Source organism: Lissotriton helveticus, chromosome 8, assembly GCF_964261635.1.
Source record: "Lissotriton helveticus chromosome 8, aLisHel1.1, whole genome shotgun sequence".
Taxonomy (NCBI): Eukaryota; Metazoa; Chordata; class Amphibia; order Caudata; family Salamandridae; genus Lissotriton; species Lissotriton helveticus.
This window is the reverse complement of record NC_136069.1, coordinates 1,659,121,563-1,659,137,962: the sequence shown is the minus strand read 5'-3', so window position 1 is coordinate 1,659,137,962 and position 16,400 is coordinate 1,659,121,563. Positions and strand designations below refer to the sequence as shown.

The 16,400-nt window shown below is 44.7% G+C and overlaps 1 protein-coding gene across 2 annotated transcripts in view; it reads right to left on the bottom strand.

Annotated features, from left to right (window-relative positions):
• DNHD1 (dynein heavy chain domain 1) overlaps positions 1-16,400 on the bottom strand; it is a 659,975-nt gene that overhangs the window by 55,143 nt on the left and 588,432 nt on the right. For both annotated transcript variants that reach the window (XM_078658741.1, XM_078658742.1), the window contains exon 38: positions 5,113-5,259. In XM_078658741.1, the coding sequence (XP_078514867.1) occupies positions 5,113-5,259 (147 nt within the window). The remainder of the gene's footprint in view (positions 1-5,112; positions 5,260-16,400) is intronic.

The window sequence follows — 16,400 nt, the reverse complement described above, 5'->3', positions numbered from 1 at the left end:
CCTCTCCAAACCACGAAGGTCTATACTTGCTGCACTTGATATCTTCGCAAGCTTTGGTCGTAATTCCGGCTTCCGAGTCAACTGGGACAAATCGTATCTTTACGTCCTACGCGGGAACCCCCCGAGGCTCCCCGACACATGTCCCTTCACAGTAGCGGAGGACGGCTTCCAATACCTGGGAGTATTCATCTCCAAGGATAAGGCCCTGTCCTACGAGCGCAATCTTCACCCACCCCTAAGGCGACTTCAAAGAGAGGCCAAGTCCTGGCAGAACCTGCCATTGTCGTTACTGGGCCGAGCTGCCTTATTTAAAATGATGGCGCTGCCTAGGTTCCTCTACGCTCCCCTAAAATTTCCCTGACCTAGTGCCTAATGCCTACTTCACAGCAATTGAGGCGGCCCAACGTGTCCTCCTGTGGGCAGGCGCCCCACGCATCGCATTGTCAAAACTCACACTGGGGTGGTATGACGGTGGCATAGCCCTCCCCGACATCCGTAAGTACTACTGGGCTGCCCATCTTGCAGCAATTAATCAAGGGACATATGGGGATGGTAATGACCTGGCCTATGGGATGGACAGATGGCTACTCCCTGGGGGGAACTATGAAACTGCACTCTACTCTAAGACGGGCAAACATCAACTCACGGGGCCTACACAACACTCGGTACAGATATGGCACATAGCCCAGAAAAAACTGGGTTGGTCCGGGGTCCTCACCATGGCTACACCACTCTGGGCTTCTGAAAAGTTAGGCAACCTGGGTCGCACAAAGGGGTTCCGGAACTGGGACCTGATTGGGATCTCCCAAATAAAAGACATCTGGGGCCCTAAAGGTATTCACACATTTGCTCACATGCAGGCAACGTACGAGCTGGCGCACACCGAATACTTCAAATGTATGCAGGTGAGGCACTCCCTTCAGGTAAATATTCCACCTAACACTACACTGCCCCAAATCTCCCCTCTTGAAGACAGACTACTAGATGGCCATATGCCAGAACACGCCATATCTCTCACGTACAAAAAACTAATCAATAATCCCCCCGGCCTGCTCCTTCCCTTGAAAGAGAAATGGATTGCCGATGGGTTGGAAATCGATGAGGAGGAATGGATGTATGCTCTTGCCTCACCTCGTGAGGTGGCGATATCAGCCCGAATGCGCCTAATTCAACTGAAAATACTACATAGAATTTATATTTCATGTACGAGACTGCAAATGATGGGGAGAGGGGGGGACGGACTCTGCAGAAGGGGATGTGGTGCAACAGGTACCTTTTCTCATATACTGTGGGGATGCCACAAAGTGCAAACGTACTGGAGGAGGGTGGTGCACTGCATGCAGGAGGTGTGGGAGGTGGAGATTCGACTAGAGGCCAATCGATGTCTACTCAACATCTGGGAACCCACGGACTTATCGCAAAAAGGGAAACTTTGGGTAACGCTTGGGCTAATGGTGGCGAAAAGGAACATTGCTAGATTGTGGGGTGACCCTAATCCGCCGAAATTGAGAGACTGGCAATGTGACATGGACTGGTGTATGCTGCAGGAGAAGACAGTGTATGTCACAAGAGGCTGTCCTCGCAAGTGGGTGGAAATATGGTCCAGGTGGAACGAATACAGGGGTAACATCTGTGAGCCTCCTCCTGCCGCGCAGACTAGCTCATTGGACATATAACGCAGCTTATTACTACCTGACTCTAAGCACTTAAACGCAATTAGATACCATTTACACACCGGAACTGCACTGTACCCGATTGTGATGTAACTTATCGACCAAGTTAAAGGGGGGTTTGTTCTTTGTTTGTTTCCTTTTTGGACAAAAAATAAAAACTGTGGACCTTATCATATGCATTAATCTATAAAATTGGACCTTTCTCATCCTCCCTTATACTTCATGATCTCATGCACATATACTTTACAACGCCGCCGTACCCCCGGGTTGACGGCACAGGGCTGTGTCTTTCATGTTATGGTAATAACACTGCTTTGATTGTTTGCCGGCCTGCTGGGTTGTAGGCTAGAACTGTATGACGTGATCTGCTAAATAAAGGTCTTCAAAAAAAAAAAGAAAGAAAAAAACAAGGACAATGGACTTGAACTATACGCCAAACATACTTAGGGGCAACCCTGTATAACAGCACTACAACGCCCTGTCAATGCTTTATATGCTCATACTCCTGTGCTTACCGTGTGTATGTAAAATCAATACAAATATTTTTCACAAAAAAAAATAAAAATTAATGTCATTAAAAACGGTTGGCTCCAGAACTTCCATCCAATCATTTTTTCCCCTAATAAATGAATTGTTGACTCCTCAGCAGCCAACTGTAGCTCACATATGCTGCACAATAACTCTGTTATACTGCTTAATCCTCTTAGACTCACATACAATATCTCTGCTACGGGTCCTGTCCATCGCCCAGTACTGCAACCACCCATAAGAGAGCCATCAGCAACTGAGCAGGCATGGAATAACTTGATAGATCTGTGACATATTGATAGCCAATCAGAGCACGATAATCTGGTCCACCACTGCATGTCCTCAAATATCTACACAGTATGACTGCTTCTTTACATCTCACAATGACATTCAGATATGGGATGACCAACACAGCAGATCTCCCCACCACTTCTCTCTCCTACCATGCTTGATCAGGAAGTGTAAACACCATATGAAGTTGGAAACGAGTGTAGTAACCAGCTAAGAAACATAGGAATTACCATAAAGGGGCCTGCAGAGCTGCTCAAAGCATCCAGTGTACTGAAAACCATAAATTGCGCGTCTGTGTCTGTCACTCGTCTTCCTCCATCACACTGCTAAGTGATATGTCCCATAATATGATAACGCACATCGGTGGTCATCACGAACAATGAGAAAACCATTCTCACATAGCATTAAGGACAACACCCTTCCAACTACACACTCTACACAGCTTAGCTGGCTGCCCATGTAGGCAAGCGCTTCAAGGCCCCACATAGGAGTAGTACATGCTATATAAATGTGGCAATACAAATTAACACTATAAAGATACACTGAACACCAGTACAAGGTCAATCATGAAATCACAAACAACTCAAGGGGCCCACCTCACTAACTTTCTCCTGTGATGTCCTTTTGTATTAATGCAGGTTTTTTTCTTGACTTCTGGACCTACCTGCTCATAGCAAAATCTGTGTACATTGGGCCAATGCACTCACTATACAGATTAAAATTGTTCCCTGTAAAGTAAACCAGACTGTTATTGAGGACCTTGAAATCCTGAAATGGTCCAATTTCACCACATTTTGGGTAAAGGAAATGCTCAAGATCCCTGAATCCTAAAAACGTGACTGTGTGACATATTCAAACAGGTGCTTCAGGTGGTTTTGTTGCGACAAGAAAAGCATGCTCGGAAATGATTTCAAACAGGTGCCCATGGTGACAATCAATGGGAACATCATTGTGTAGAGCTGGGAAGACTTGCACATTCTTGTGAGTGGTGGGAAACATAACTGCAGACACCTGAACCACAGGTTCTGTGACAGGTGAGACCAATTGCAAGGTAAAATGCATCAGTTAACACTGCTTTAACAAGACAAATGCTGGATGTACGGTGTGTCCAAGGGGCCTTGTGGCCACCTCATCTGGACTGCTTAACAAGACAAATCATGGATGTACCGCGTGTCCAAGGGCCCGTGTGGCCATCTCATCTGGCCTGCTTAACAAGACACATCTTGGATATGTGGTGTGTCCAGGGGCACTTATGCTCACCTCATCTGACCTGCTTCACAAGACAAATCCGGGATATGAGGTGTGTCTAAGGACTCTTGTGGCCATCTCATCTGGCCTGCTTAACAAGACAAATCCTGGATGTGTGGTGTGTCCAAGGGCTCTTGTGGCCACCTCATCTGCCCTCTTTTCACACTTGAAGTAATTCTTCAAGAGGTTATCATTGAAAGACTAGACTTGGCTGTCCAATCACCTGTGTAACTCTCTGCTATACTGTTATTCATTTCTTTGATGTTAATGTATTAATTAACTGTAAAGCACTGTGACACTTCCTATTTAGCGCTTCAACAAATAAAGAAATACATGCAAAATGTAGATTCCAACTTGAGAATTGACCTGTTCTTCGTCCTTCTTAGAACCTTCACCAGCGCCTAAGAAATTATCAATAATCTGCACAGTAGGGTGATAGACCCATTGCCTCTGGACACAAATGTTTGGCAGTGGAATTATGGTGGAAGAAAATAACATTGACCTAATCGTAATAAATGAACTGGCCTTGTTTCAGGTGGCAATGGGATTTTATCCAAATGGTGTAATAACTGGATCAGTAAGCTGCCATCTGGTCTCATCACAGCACTGTTTTAGCAGAATACCCCCACTATTATCCAGCCAGTTCTTTGTATTGCACTGAATGTACCGATCCGGCACAGTGCAAAAAAGACGATACACAATTAGTCGCATAAGTTATGCCTGAATAATATTTAAGAGATTAGATTTAGGTTTGCGCTTCACTGCAACAGCTATAAATGCAGGGATGTGAGATACACAAAGGAGAGGAGACCTTTATCTCAGAGATTGCCTTCTCAAGCGGCCATAGTGAGAGCAGGCAGTAGCCCACAGACCACTGTTTGTCCTCCTAGAGGCCTCCACCAGTAGGAGCTGTCCACCATGGACCACTTCCACTTTGTGAAGAACTATTGATTGCCCTCAGCAGCCAGTCACCGTTCAAAGCTTTGCGGCTGCAGGAGCAGTCACAAAACTTGGCTTCCAAGTCAGGTGGAGAAAGAACTCTCCTTTGCCACTTCCCTTTGTATACGACTCACAAGCACTTGAAATGTAGGTGTTGCAATTCACAAAGGCATCTGTGACGCTGTTGTACATTCACATTAGGTATTTTGTGCTCCTTGTGTTTCTATTTTACGCTTATTTCTATGTACAAAATCAAAAAATCCTTCAAACGAAGCAAGACCGTGCTCTACGCATTTAACATCTTTGTTGTCTTCGGCAAATAATGTAATCTTGCTGCACTTTAGCCAAACCAGTGGAAAGTTGCTTTCGTTTGCAGGGAGGATTTTGCTATGAAACAATGTCATTTCCTGGCAAGGCTCTGTAGGGTGGGTACCTGGCAAAGACTGAGTGGCATCTCCGTCTACAATGATCCAGAGGCGGAAGTCAGGATGGACTTTACTCCTGGAGTCTTCTGCTGGCGCCTGCTGCAGTCTTGAGTCAGGTCCTTCTAGTATCTGTGGGTTCTTAGGAAGCATGCCACCTACAAGAAAATGAGCAAAACAGTAAAAGAAAAACAGAGTAAAAGCATAGTCGGCTGTGCTCAGAGGCTCAATGCACAACATAAAAAAAAATAGGAGTTGCCACATATTGGATCTTTTGAAATATCTGCATCCTTGAAGAAACATAAAAGAATAAGGTCACCTTAAGTAGTCACCATTACTCGCAGTCCTCAATCTTACTTCCACTCGCAACATGTGTGTGTCCTAAACACTAGTGGTGGGTTGTTCTCAAAGTCCTCGCATTCATGTGCATGACATATGCAGCTCTACCAGCTTCTCCAGTATGGTTGCACACTCTTGTCAGTTCTCTCTCTCAAACAAGCCTATTTGTGTTATTTTTTTAACCTGTGGCTCGGAGGGAGTTGGGGGAGGATACAGCATGCAGAGGAGAGGTACCAAAGACACCATAAGGTAAAACCTATGGACTAGCTCTCTCTTATTGCTAGCCTGTGGGTAGACTGTACATCAACAGCAAAACCAGGAGAAAGGCACCATTGAGCGGCTGATGACTTTATAAACATATTTAACAGGACTTCTTGACCTCATAAGGCCTGGTGACCTCAAGAGGCATTGTGCCTCCGTGCAGAATGTGTTTGGAGTGGTCCATATAGCTGCCATGCACCCCTTTCTCACAGGAACATCCAGGCCTGCTGGAATGTGCATGAACATTCAATGTTGGAGACACTGCCTGTGAAGTACAACAATGACAGATAAAGAAGGCAATTCTTTTGGCAACTGCAGTTTTAGAAATATGTTTCTGTTCACCACACAAAGGGATCATGTAAGAACTGGGACCACCAGTTCCCCGGGGGTAGCCTGGCACGAGCAGGTAGGCACCTGACAGCTCAGGTGTTAAGTGGCTACACGGCACACACATCCACTGAGACCGTAAAGCGCATGCAAGGACTGAGACCACACCAGTGAGTTTGGATTTAAACAATGTGCTTTTATCTGGAATAGAATGCAGGGTATGCAATAATCAATACATCAACATCTCATCACATTATTTCATCTGGGGTTCAGTTCAGTAAGCAAAATAGCATGACTCCCTAACCATGGCATTAAAGGAAATCAAGGGTCATTACTACAGCATCAACCAGTTCATTAGGCGAAAAAAGAACATTTCATTGGACATATGCAGAGCATTTCATCAAGGCAAGAATAAGCAGTGCCTAAGGAAACCAGGCAACATCTGATTATGTGAAAAAAATAACCACCTCCTTAGGTAAGAGTAAAACAGTTCCTTTAAGTAGAAATAACCACTTTCTTATGTAGGTCAAACTTTGCACCAGGCAGGAATATACATTTCATTAGAGATCATGCAACCTTTCACTATGTAACTGTAGGCAGTCAATCAATAACTCACTATAACTCCATGCCCATCTATCGTCTGGTAACTCACAGAATATTTCGCTGGGAGGCCCATCAGTAGCCCTGGCATCAGCAGGCTCGATGTCACCAGTCTGGCAGATCTGTCGCGTCTGTCCAGCTTAGGCCTACCCACAGTCAGCAATGAGGGCTAATGCCCAGTTCAGCGATCTCAGCAATATACCTGGGGCCAACAAGGCCCAACTACCACTTTCCCCGGGGGATGGGCAAACTCAGGGCCTCCTCCCTCCTCCCCGGGGGGGTTACCTGGATTCTTCGGCCCTCCAGGGCCCTTGCGGCGGTTCTCTGGCGAGGGGGGGGGGCTTCCTTTCCCCCTGAGCCCTCCGGAGGGTGTGGGGGCCAGTCAGGGCCCTCACTGGGCTGGCGCCGGCAGGTGGGGGCTCACTTTGAATCTTTGGCCCGTGCGGGGCTGGCTCTGACAGGTGGAGGGGCTCTGACTCACTCGGAGCCCTCCCCGATGGTAGAAGGCTGTTTCCGGGCCTCGCGCTGTGTCCGGGGGTCCGGGAGCCCATCAAGGACGGCCTCCGGGAAGGCGCGCCCGCAGCCGCCAATGGCAGTGCGGCCTGCCATGGGCGCGACTATCAAGGCCCAACGAGTGCGGGGCGGGGCGGAGCTTCCCCCGACACCCCGTCACGTGAGCGAGGTGGAGGCTCCAGGCCTCGTCAGGCCTACTGCGGCATAGCGCTGAGGTGCGGCGGCCCTCTCCTGCTCAGGGGGCCGCCGAGGGGCCTGAAGTTGGCAGCGCCGGCACCACCGGAGGAGCGTTGGGGCCGCGGCGGGGTCAGACGGCCTCGGGTGCGCTCCGGTGCCCCGCTCGGCAGACGGGAGTCTTTGCAAGACAGCAAGGGTCGTGGCGGTGAATCTTTGTAGCGCTACAAAGTCGCAGCAGCGCTGTGAGGCGGCCACAGTTTTCTTGGGCACTGCGCAGGGCCAGCACCACGAGGGGACCAGGGCCGCGGCGATGATCACAGGCAAGTCTGTTTCAGGGCAGCCCTCAGAGGGGCCAAGACCAGGGGCCCTGGCAAGGACGGCGCTCGCAGAGGAAGCGCTTGGGGCACAATAGGTCGACAGTTCACAGCGCTTCTCAAGGGCACAGTAGGAGAGCGCTGATTAGGTAGGGCAGATTTCGGCAGGACAGCAATTCAGACAGTTCAGTCAGGGGGAGGCAGGCAGGACAGCGCAGGCCCAGGTGGAAGCAGGGAATGCGCAGGGGCAGCACAGTCCAGTACCTGGTTGATCCCCCAGTAGTCCTTTGTAGTACAGGCAAGTAGTCTTCTCGGCGCTAGATAGGTCCTGCGCCCTTGACGGGTTGTTTCTTAAAAAGGGGGGGGGGTTGAGTTGGAGGCTTGTCAGCAGGTCACTGCAGATGGTCCCTGGGTTCCCCTCCCGCCGGGCCAGATCAGTGGGCTAGTTCAGGGTTCCTCACCCTACTTGGAAGGCAGCACCTAAGCCCTCTCACTCCCAGTGGCATAGGCCCCTGACTAGGCCCTACCGCCTAAATCTCCTGCGTGGGTCCCCCAGGTCAGTGATGCCCCAACTGACTAAAAAAGTTTCCCTCCCTTCCTTATATATGCCCAGGTCAGGTGACCACTCTCTAAGGCGGCAAAAATAGGCTCTGCCTCTCTTCTGGAAGGTTCCAGGAGCTTCCCCACTCTATCTATGGGCAGGCGATGGAAGGCTGGCATTGGGGTCCCAGCCAGCTCCTGGCAACTAGGGTGCTACTAGAAAAAGACCACGCTGCAGTAGCAGGGGCCAGTGGCAGCCATATTTGAAGTAGAGAGCACCTGCACCTTAACATGGATTGGCCATGGAAAGGTACCCGGAGACCTAAGGGCCAACAAAAAAGAAGGAGGGAAAAATGAGGCAAGGGCGAAAAAAATAGGGAAAGACCACCCTATGGCTGACAGGTCTAACATGCGTCCTCGAAAATAGAAAAGGAGAAACAACCCTGCCTTGTGATATAAAGGTCCTAAAAATAGGATCCAAACAGTATATGCGGGGTGATTTATCTAAGGGCCAGCATTGCACATGACAAGAATCAGATCAATCCAAGTATACTCAAAGAATTTTTTTTAGAATATATATATATTTTTATTTTTTTTGTATTCTTAAAATTGATATAACAAAAGGTACAAAAATCGATTGCATTTTAAATCCACATAATATATTTTAGAACATCAACGAACATCCATTAGTGAGGGAAAAGATAAAAAGAAGGAAAATTCATCCTACATTGAGACCTACCCAGTAATTTTTCACACTTCATTCATACTCTCATACTTACTAATTTCAGTTCACTCGACCTAAAATTCTTTCATTCACCTTACATTCAACTTTCATTCATATAGTCCTGGTATATACAACACATAGATGGTACATTTGTTGTATAAGTCAGAATGTTATTCCAAGGGGCAGATAACATATACACGGTCCTGATGGATATAGGACAGTATGCCGTATTCCTGGAAACACAAGCCGACGCGCGTTTCGGTGACAGGCCAATTGGGCCACACCTTCGTCAGGGCTAGAAGATGTTTACTGGGAGGGAAACAGGTATAAAATCTGTAAATAAAAAAAGGTTTTAGATTCTTGTTCTACGCAAACAATACAGGGTTAGATTATTCCATCATACATTTTCTATTTTTTAATAAATTTTACATTGTACATCAGTATTGGTTATTAGTATGATCACTGTACGATTGACTTCTTGAGGCTGTGCAATGCCCGACTACTTAGTGACACTCCCTACAACAGACTCCCGATTAGGTGAGATCTGCTAGAGGCAATATGATAACCTACCTAAGTGAACCATAAAATACATTTCATAACACCTCTCATACTCAAGATGTTTTTAAATATTCTTCATACATACACACATTCATTCTTTGCGCACATTTGACAGACTTCTGGCAAGAGGACCAAAGACTCATCGAGTGATAGTATAGCGATCAAAAATAGGGATCGGGAGTTCCGGTTTAGAACACCCGACCTCTATTGGACAGGTATCAATTATTGTCAAGTATATCATTTACATAATATTTTCCAAACAAGGGAGTTATTGGCATAGTCCTTTAGGGTGGTAGAGGTTTTCAGACTTTAGGAGTATGACATAATAGTCATATATCCTAAACATTATATATAAACCTGGTTTAGACATCAAAAAAAAAAAAAAGGGTTAAACAAAATGTTACCTATATTGGAATTCCAATCATAAGGTCCCAGTTACTTGTGGCTGGAGGTCCTAAGAACAAGAAGGGTAATGCTCTCTAATTCAATTCACACTGGGTGCTGGACGTTGTAGTCCTGTAGTTGAGATAAAGTTCAGTTCAGTTAGAGCCCGGAGGTATTTATGTATAGATTTAGAACACTGTTTAAAAAATTTTTTTTTTGTTTTTAAATATTAGTGCAGTTGTTTTATTTCGGAGAAACTTTTTATTATTCACAAAGCCATGGTTACACCTCCATATTTATCGTAAGACACACTATTTGGATATTGGCTCCAGTATTTTTATTTTTATTTTTAATTACGGTCGAAAGGCCGTCTAAGGTCCTAAAATCCTATGTAGCTGAACGGGTTAGCAATGTACTTTATAAAATACCTGAAGGATCCCTGAATGTACCCTCCAGTGGAAGTAGGTAATAGATAAAAATCCAGGGAACCGAACAATGTGGCTTTCGATAATAGTTCCTGATGAAAAGAAGAGGAAACACTGATTATGGCCATGTTCATGATCCTACTATGGACACTATTCGTTCTTACATACAAGGAATTGTTATCTCAATAGTCCAGTCGCTTATCAGAGAGAGGTTAAAATTGTTCACCTGAAGCACTATGTAGAGGATACAGTTCCGTGGACCACGGGTAAATAGTAGTGGGTGGGACGCCCTGCCGACATATGCTGCTATGTGGGTAGAACGCGAGTGGGTATAGATGGAGATTCCTAATGGGAAATAAAGGGCTTAGTGAGGATATAATTAGAGTAATAATCTACACGGATTCCGCCTAAGTAACCTAATGCACGTACCTTAACGAGAAGGAGAATCGTCCCTGAATTGGATTCCGTCAACTAGCCGGGTCGACCGACCGCACCGAAAATTGCAATGGACACAATTCCGTTGAAGGCAGTCAGGTAGCAGTAGGTGGGGCGTCGTATTATCGTTTGCTGCTAGGCGGATAACGAGCGAGTGGGTATAGATGGGAGTTCCTAATAGGAAATAGAAGGCCAATAGTAAAGATGTAATTAGAGTAGTCTACAGGGATTCTGCCTTAATAACCTAATACCAGGATTTGCACGTACCTTAACGGGAAGGAGAATCGTCCTTAATTTGGATTCCGGTGACTACCCGGGTCGACCAACCGCACCGGGAGACAGGGCGCTCGCCTGCTTAGTGCCTGTTCTCATTTAAATAGGCAATTCTTCGCGCCTCTGATGATACGCCTCAGCTGTATTAGAGCTGCAGACATAGACGACAGACCTATTTCTTCTAGTTGGCAGGTGGCGGCCATCTTGGAAGAGTGAATTTTAATCTAATAAGGTTGCTATTTAAACTTCCCTATCTCTTAGGGTCATGTATTAGTTTTTAAAAAACAGTGTTTATATTTTCTATTACGTTTATATGGCAGAACATGGCAATAAAGTGTGCCGTAATTTTGCATTAACTTATATAAGCCGCATTCAGACATCTACGGGTTCATTGTATTGGTCTATTCCATAAACTTCTATCGAATATTGGAAATACCCCCAATATAGGATTTTTGCCAGATATTAAAATGTATTCTCCCTGTTTATTATGCAATTCAAGAATCTAGTGATTGAAAATTGTTTTTACAGGAATGCCTGGTGCCAAGGACATTCTTCATTCAGTCCTTTGCTTACCGTATTCAAGAAAAAAATCCAGAACACCTCTCGTTTTTTTCGTAGACCCACAGGATCCACTCCTGGGCTGGCTTTTATTTTTTCCAAAATAAACCAACGAAGTTCCAGTTCCTTATGTTCTTTTTCTAGCCAATGTGCTACAATAGGGGCTGCAGTTTTCTTACTCCTGATGTTTGATTTATGTTCCCCTATTCGCACTCGACATTCTCTGCCCGTTTCTCCGACATATGGAAGATCGCATGGACACAATATCAAATAAATGATATTGCTGGTACGGCAATTAGTCATAGTGGCATTACGTCGTACCGACACCGTACGCGTGTTGGTAGTAACAGTTTCTCCTACAATGGCCTGTGGGCAAATATGGCATGTCCCACATTTATGGTTGCCATATATAGGTTCTAATCCAGTTATTGGAGTTTGGATGCTTTCAGATATTTCTGGGATTTTGCCTCTTACTAGGTGATTTTTCAAGTTGTGTTTTTTTTAAAAAGCAAATATGGGTCGACTCAAATGTGTCCTGTCACTCTCCAAGTTCAAGATGTGCCAACTTGAGTTGATGGCTTGTCTAATTCTGTGGTTCATTTCAGAGTGGCGGGTAACACATACTAGCTGGTTTGTTTTTTCAGAGTTTTTTTTTGTAAACTTCGCCTCTCTGTTTGAGTATCTAGCTCGTTTAAATGAATCTTTAATCAGTCTAGCTGGATAACCTCGAAAAAGAAGTTTTTCCCGCAAGATATCAGCTTGGGTCAGGAAGTCACGCATATCAGAACAGTTTCTTCTAATGCGAAGAAACTGGCTGTATGGGATGCTATCCCTCTGACTCCGTGGATGAAAGCTGGAATACTGGAGCAAGGTATTCCGTGCTGTGGGCTTTGTATATAAGGATACCTTGATGGTATTTTCGTGGTGTTCGATCCAAATATCCAGAAATTCAATTTTGGATGTACTGGTGTGGCAGGTAAATCTCAAATTGGCGTCCGCCGCATTGAGCCATTCAATGAATTCAAAGAGTTGTTCCTCGGCCCCCTTCCAGATGAAAAAGATATCGTCAATGAACCGTTTCCAGTTCTTGACGTTCTCAAAGAAGGGGGCCATTTCATTGAAGATATTAGTTCTTTTAAATTCTCCCATATATATAGGCAGGCTATACTGGGTGCACAGCTTGCTCCCATGCTAACTCCAGTAGCCTGCCTATACATGGTGTTGTCGAATTCAAAGTAATTCTCAAAGAGCACTACCTTGAGGCATTGTAGTATGAATTCCTCATTGATAATATTGGTGTTTCTTGAGAGTATGGTTTCGATAACTTCGTACGCACCTCTTTGGGGGATGTTGGAATACAATGATTCCACATCAAGCGTAACCATTATCTCAGAGCTCTCAAAAAATGGGGTACCTTCCACTTGTTGGATAAAATGTCCCGTGTCTCGAACATATGATTCTAGTTCTGTGACCATCGGATTTAGGAATCTGTCAATATATTTGGACAGAGGCTCGGTGGCAGAGCCAATTGTTGAGACAATCGGTCGCATAGGAGGATCAGTACTGTTCTTATGAGTCTTAGGTAACCCATATATAATGGGTATTTTGGTGTTACTGGGGGTGAGAAATTCAGCCTCTGCCTCACAGATATGATTTTGATTGACTGCTCTTTGAACCATAGTCAGTATCCGTTTTTTCAAGGTGTTTTCAGGGTTCCGAGTAATCCTTATGTAATGCCCCGAGGAGGATAGCAATTCAGTCATTCTCCTTTTATAGTCTGAGGTATCGAGTAAGGCGATGCCGCCCCCTTTATCATAAGGTTTGATTGTGATATTTTTATTCAGTTGGAGTTCTTTAAGGGCTTTACTTTCTGATGTAGACAAATTTGCTTTGGGTATGGGTACATATTGAGTCATTTTGTTTATTTTATTCATGACCGTTTTTTCAAAGATATTTACCTCAGGGCCCACCATTTCCAGCGTGGGTGTGAATGAGGAGGGAGGTTTGCATCCAGATTTATTGTCCTCGTTGTTGGTGGGCGGTGCTTCTAGGAAGAATTTTTGAAGACGTACCTTCCTAAAGAATAACTGCAGATCTTTGTTTAGTTCAAATTTATTGAAATTGACAGAAGGTACAAATGATAGGCCCCTCGTTAGAAGTTGGATAGCCATGGGATCTATAGTCTCGCTGGACAGGTTAAACACAGGGAGCCCCCTTATGTTCGCCAATACTGTTGATGGCGGGTCTGTACATACATCTGTGGTTGTCCGCGACCCTGACGGTAGTTCCTCGTTTGTGGGGCCCTCGACGGGGGACGGGTATTGCCCCGACGATTCCCTAAAAAACGATTCTGTTGATGGTTGCGATCATAACTATCATTTCTATTTCCTCGATTGGAGTTATGTCCTTGATCATAACTGGGGTCATATTCTTCAGGGGTATCCCCCTCAGAATCAGTGGTGTCTGAGAAGGTGGTAATTTTTCTCTGGCCCCATCTCTGTGCCTGTCCACGAGGTACACTCTCCTCCTGGGTAGTATAGAAATTGGTTCCCAGGTAGGGATATGCCCTTTCTTGAGAAAACATTCGAATATCTTTACGTAGTTTTTCTGTTTTTCTTTTTAGAAGATATTCGGAGAAGGACTCTAATTCAAGTTGGATCTCTTCTAGCTTCCTTTTACCTTCATCTACTGCATCTCCCTCCTTCAATTTATCTTCCAATTCGCGGATTTCTTTATTGAGGATGTCAATCACGGCACGGGCTGTTTCCACAATGAGCATCATCCAGTCCCTGGAGCAACGGTTGGAGATGAGGGCCCATCGCTCCAGGAACTGTCTGATCTCAATGAACATCCCTGGGATATTACGGACTCTAAGTCCAATGGGGATGGTGCCGGCTCGTAAGTAATCGAGCATGAATTTAGCATGTAATTCTGTCCTTTTTGATTTTTTTCGGAGATTGAGCAATTTATTCCAATCTCCATTTAGCCCTTTAGGAACAGAGAAATCTTGGTTACCATCAACTGGGAGCCCAAGCATTTTGGAAAAATCATCATCGGTAAAACCGAATGTTTTTATAGCGTCCATTTTAGGTGTTACTCCAATAGAAATTATTAGATTCCTGTCCTTTTATATTTGTATAATGAAATAGGCAGTCAAGGATTAAAGTCTAAGGAGAATATAAGCCAGCCCAGGAGTGAATCCTGTGGGTCTACGAAAAAAACGAGAGGTGTTCTGGATTTTTTTCTTGAATACGGTAAGCAAAGGACTGAATGAAGAATGTCCTTGGCACCAGGCATTCCTGTAAAAACAATTTTCAATCACTAGATTCTTGAATTGCATAATAAACAGGGAGAATAAATTTTAATATCTGGCAAAAATCCTATATTGGGGGTATTTCCAATATTCAATGGAAGTTTATGGAATAGACCAATACAATGAACCCGTAGATGTCTGAATGCGGCTTATATAAGTTAATGCAAAATTACGGCACACTTTATTGCCATGTTCTGCCATATAAACGTAATAGAAAATATAAACACTGTTTTTTAAAAACTAATACATGACCCTAAGAGATAGGGAAGTTTAAATAGCAACCTTATTAGATTAAAATTCACTCTTCCAAGATGGCCGCCGCCTGCCAACTAGAAGAAATAGGTCTGTCGTCTATGTCTGCAGCTCTAATACAGCTGAGGCGTATCATCAGAGGCGCGAAGAATTGCCTATTTAAATGAGAACAGGCACTAAGCAGGCGAGCGCCCTGTCTCCCGGTGCGGTTGGTCGACCCGGGTAGTCGACGGAATCCAAATTAAGGACGATTCTCCTTCCCGTTAAGGTACGTGCAAATCCTGGTATTAGGTTATTAAGGCAGAATCCCTGTAGACTACTCTAATTACATCTTTACTATTGGCCTTCTATTTCCTATTAGGAACTCCCATCTATACCCACTCGCTCGTTATCCGCCTAGCAGCAAACGATAATACGACGCCCCACCTACTGCTACCTGACTGCCTTCAACGGAATTGTGTCCATTGCAATTTTCGGTGTGTTCGGTCGACCCGGCTAGTTGACGGAATCCAATTCAGGGACGATTCTCCTTCTCGTTAAGGTACGTGCATTAGGTTACTTAGGCGGAATCCGTGTAGATTATTACTCTAATTATATCCTCACTAAGCCCTTTATTTCCCATTAGGAATCTCCATCTATACCCACTCGCGTTCTACCCACATAGCAGCATACGTCGGCAGGGCGCCCCACCCACTACTATTTACCCGTGGTCCACGGAACTGTATCCTCTACATAGTGCTTCAGGTGAACAATTTTAACCTCTCTCTGATAAGCGACTGGACTATTGAGATAGCAATTCCTTGTATGTAAGAACGAATAGTGTCCATAGTAGGATCATGAACATGGCCATAATCAGTGTTTCCTCTTCTTTTCATCAGGAACTATTATCGAAAGCCACATTGTTCGGTTCCCTGGATTTTTATCTATTACCTACTTCCACTGGAGGGTACATTCAGGGATCCTTCAGGTATTTTATAAAGTACATTGCTAACCCGTTCAGCTACATAGGATTTTAGGACCTTAGACGGCCTTTCGACCGTAATTAAAAATAAAAATAAAAATACTGGAGCCAATATCCAAATAGTGTGTCTTACGATAAATATGGAGGTGTAACCATGGCTTTGTGAATAATAAAAAGTTTCTCCGAAATAAAACAACTGCACTAATATTTAAAAACAAAAAAAAGTTTTTTTTAACAGTGTTCTAAATCTATACATAAATACCTCCGGGCTCTAACTGAACTGAACTTTATCTTAACTACAGGACTACAACGTCCAGCACCCAGTGTGAATTGAATTAGAGAGCA